Below are 1,059 nucleotides of genomic sequence, written 5' to 3'. Positions count from 1 at the left end.
TCAGAAGTTGAGCAAGAAGGCTTAATGTGCAGCCCAAACAAGCACTTGGTTATTGAACTGGCTCGTTTGCCAAAGTCAATATCCAGCCCAGTCAAGTTACCACTTAAAGTATGCCGACAGCTTCTTAGTGAAGATTCCAATCAGGAAAATTCAGAAAACACACACAAAGCATTGTCAGATAAACCCATTGAAGATTTACCTTTAAGTCCAGTTAAGTTTTATCCAGCTGCAAATTCACCAGCAAAGATTCAAAATGCTGGTTCAAATAGCCCCCTTAAATCATCAAATATCATCAATATTGCAAGTCCCAGGAAGAATATTAGCAGTCTGATTTCTAGCCTCCAAAGTCCATCTAAATCTCCATCAAAGTCTGTAAGATTAGGCAGTCCTGTTAAATCCCCACTGAAACGTCTTGTAATGGAAAGGTCTGTTAAGTCGCCCTTGAAGGGAATGAGCAGCCCAGTCAAATCTCCCCTGAAACGACTTGTTAATGGATGGACCAGTAAAGTCACCCCTAAAGAATCTGGACTTTGGTAGCCCCCGGAGATCGCCTCGTAAATTAGACCAGGAAATGCCCAGAGTCCACGCAGAACTCCACGGAAACTTGCCATGTCACCCCTGAAGTTTAGTAGTCCCTCCTCCATGATATCAAAACTCTCGCTCGCAAGCCCCACGAACAATAAAAAGAATGCAGCCATGGGTATCTCCAAACCCAATGGTAAGTGTTTCAAATGGTTACACATTTTTTTGTGTGTATGATTAATTATATTGATTACATGACTTGCTTTAGTTTCCACATAATAAATATTTTCTCTTTTGTGAAATGTAGTTACAGCATACAGAGCAGTTCGCCAGAGTCTGAATACTGGAACTCCCACTACCCTGGTGTGTAGAGAGAAGCAGGTGGCAGATATGGAGTCCTTTTTGAAAGAACACCTTCAAAATGTCAAGCCAGGATCATTGTATGTTTCTGGAGCACCTGGGACAGGGAAAACTGCTTCTCTAAACTCAATTCTTGATAGTATGAAGGTATGCATTATCAAAATATTATGTTTGTTG

General features: G+C 41.2%; 1 protein-coding gene across 1 annotated transcript in view; it reads left to right on the top strand.

Moving 5' to 3' along the window:
• The window catches only part of LOC119593126 (cell division control protein 6 homolog), an 8,453-nt gene that overhangs the window by 3,911 nt on the left and 3,483 nt on the right, over positions 1-1,059 (top strand). Inside the window, 4 exon segments of the mRNA XM_037942091.1 lie at positions 5-489; positions 491-566; positions 569-718; positions 830-1,029. Of these exon segments, the coding sequence (XP_037798019.1) occupies positions 5-489; positions 491-566; positions 569-718; positions 830-1,029 (911 nt within the window).

The sequence above is a fragment of the Penaeus monodon genome, chromosome 31 (assembly GCF_015228065.2).
Source record: "Penaeus monodon isolate SGIC_2016 chromosome 31, NSTDA_Pmon_1, whole genome shotgun sequence".
NCBI classification, from domain to species: domain Eukaryota; kingdom Metazoa; phylum Arthropoda; class Malacostraca; order Decapoda; family Penaeidae; genus Penaeus; species Penaeus monodon.
The sequence above is the reverse complement of the archived record's forward strand: the minus strand, read 5'-3'. Positions and strand labels throughout refer to the sequence as shown.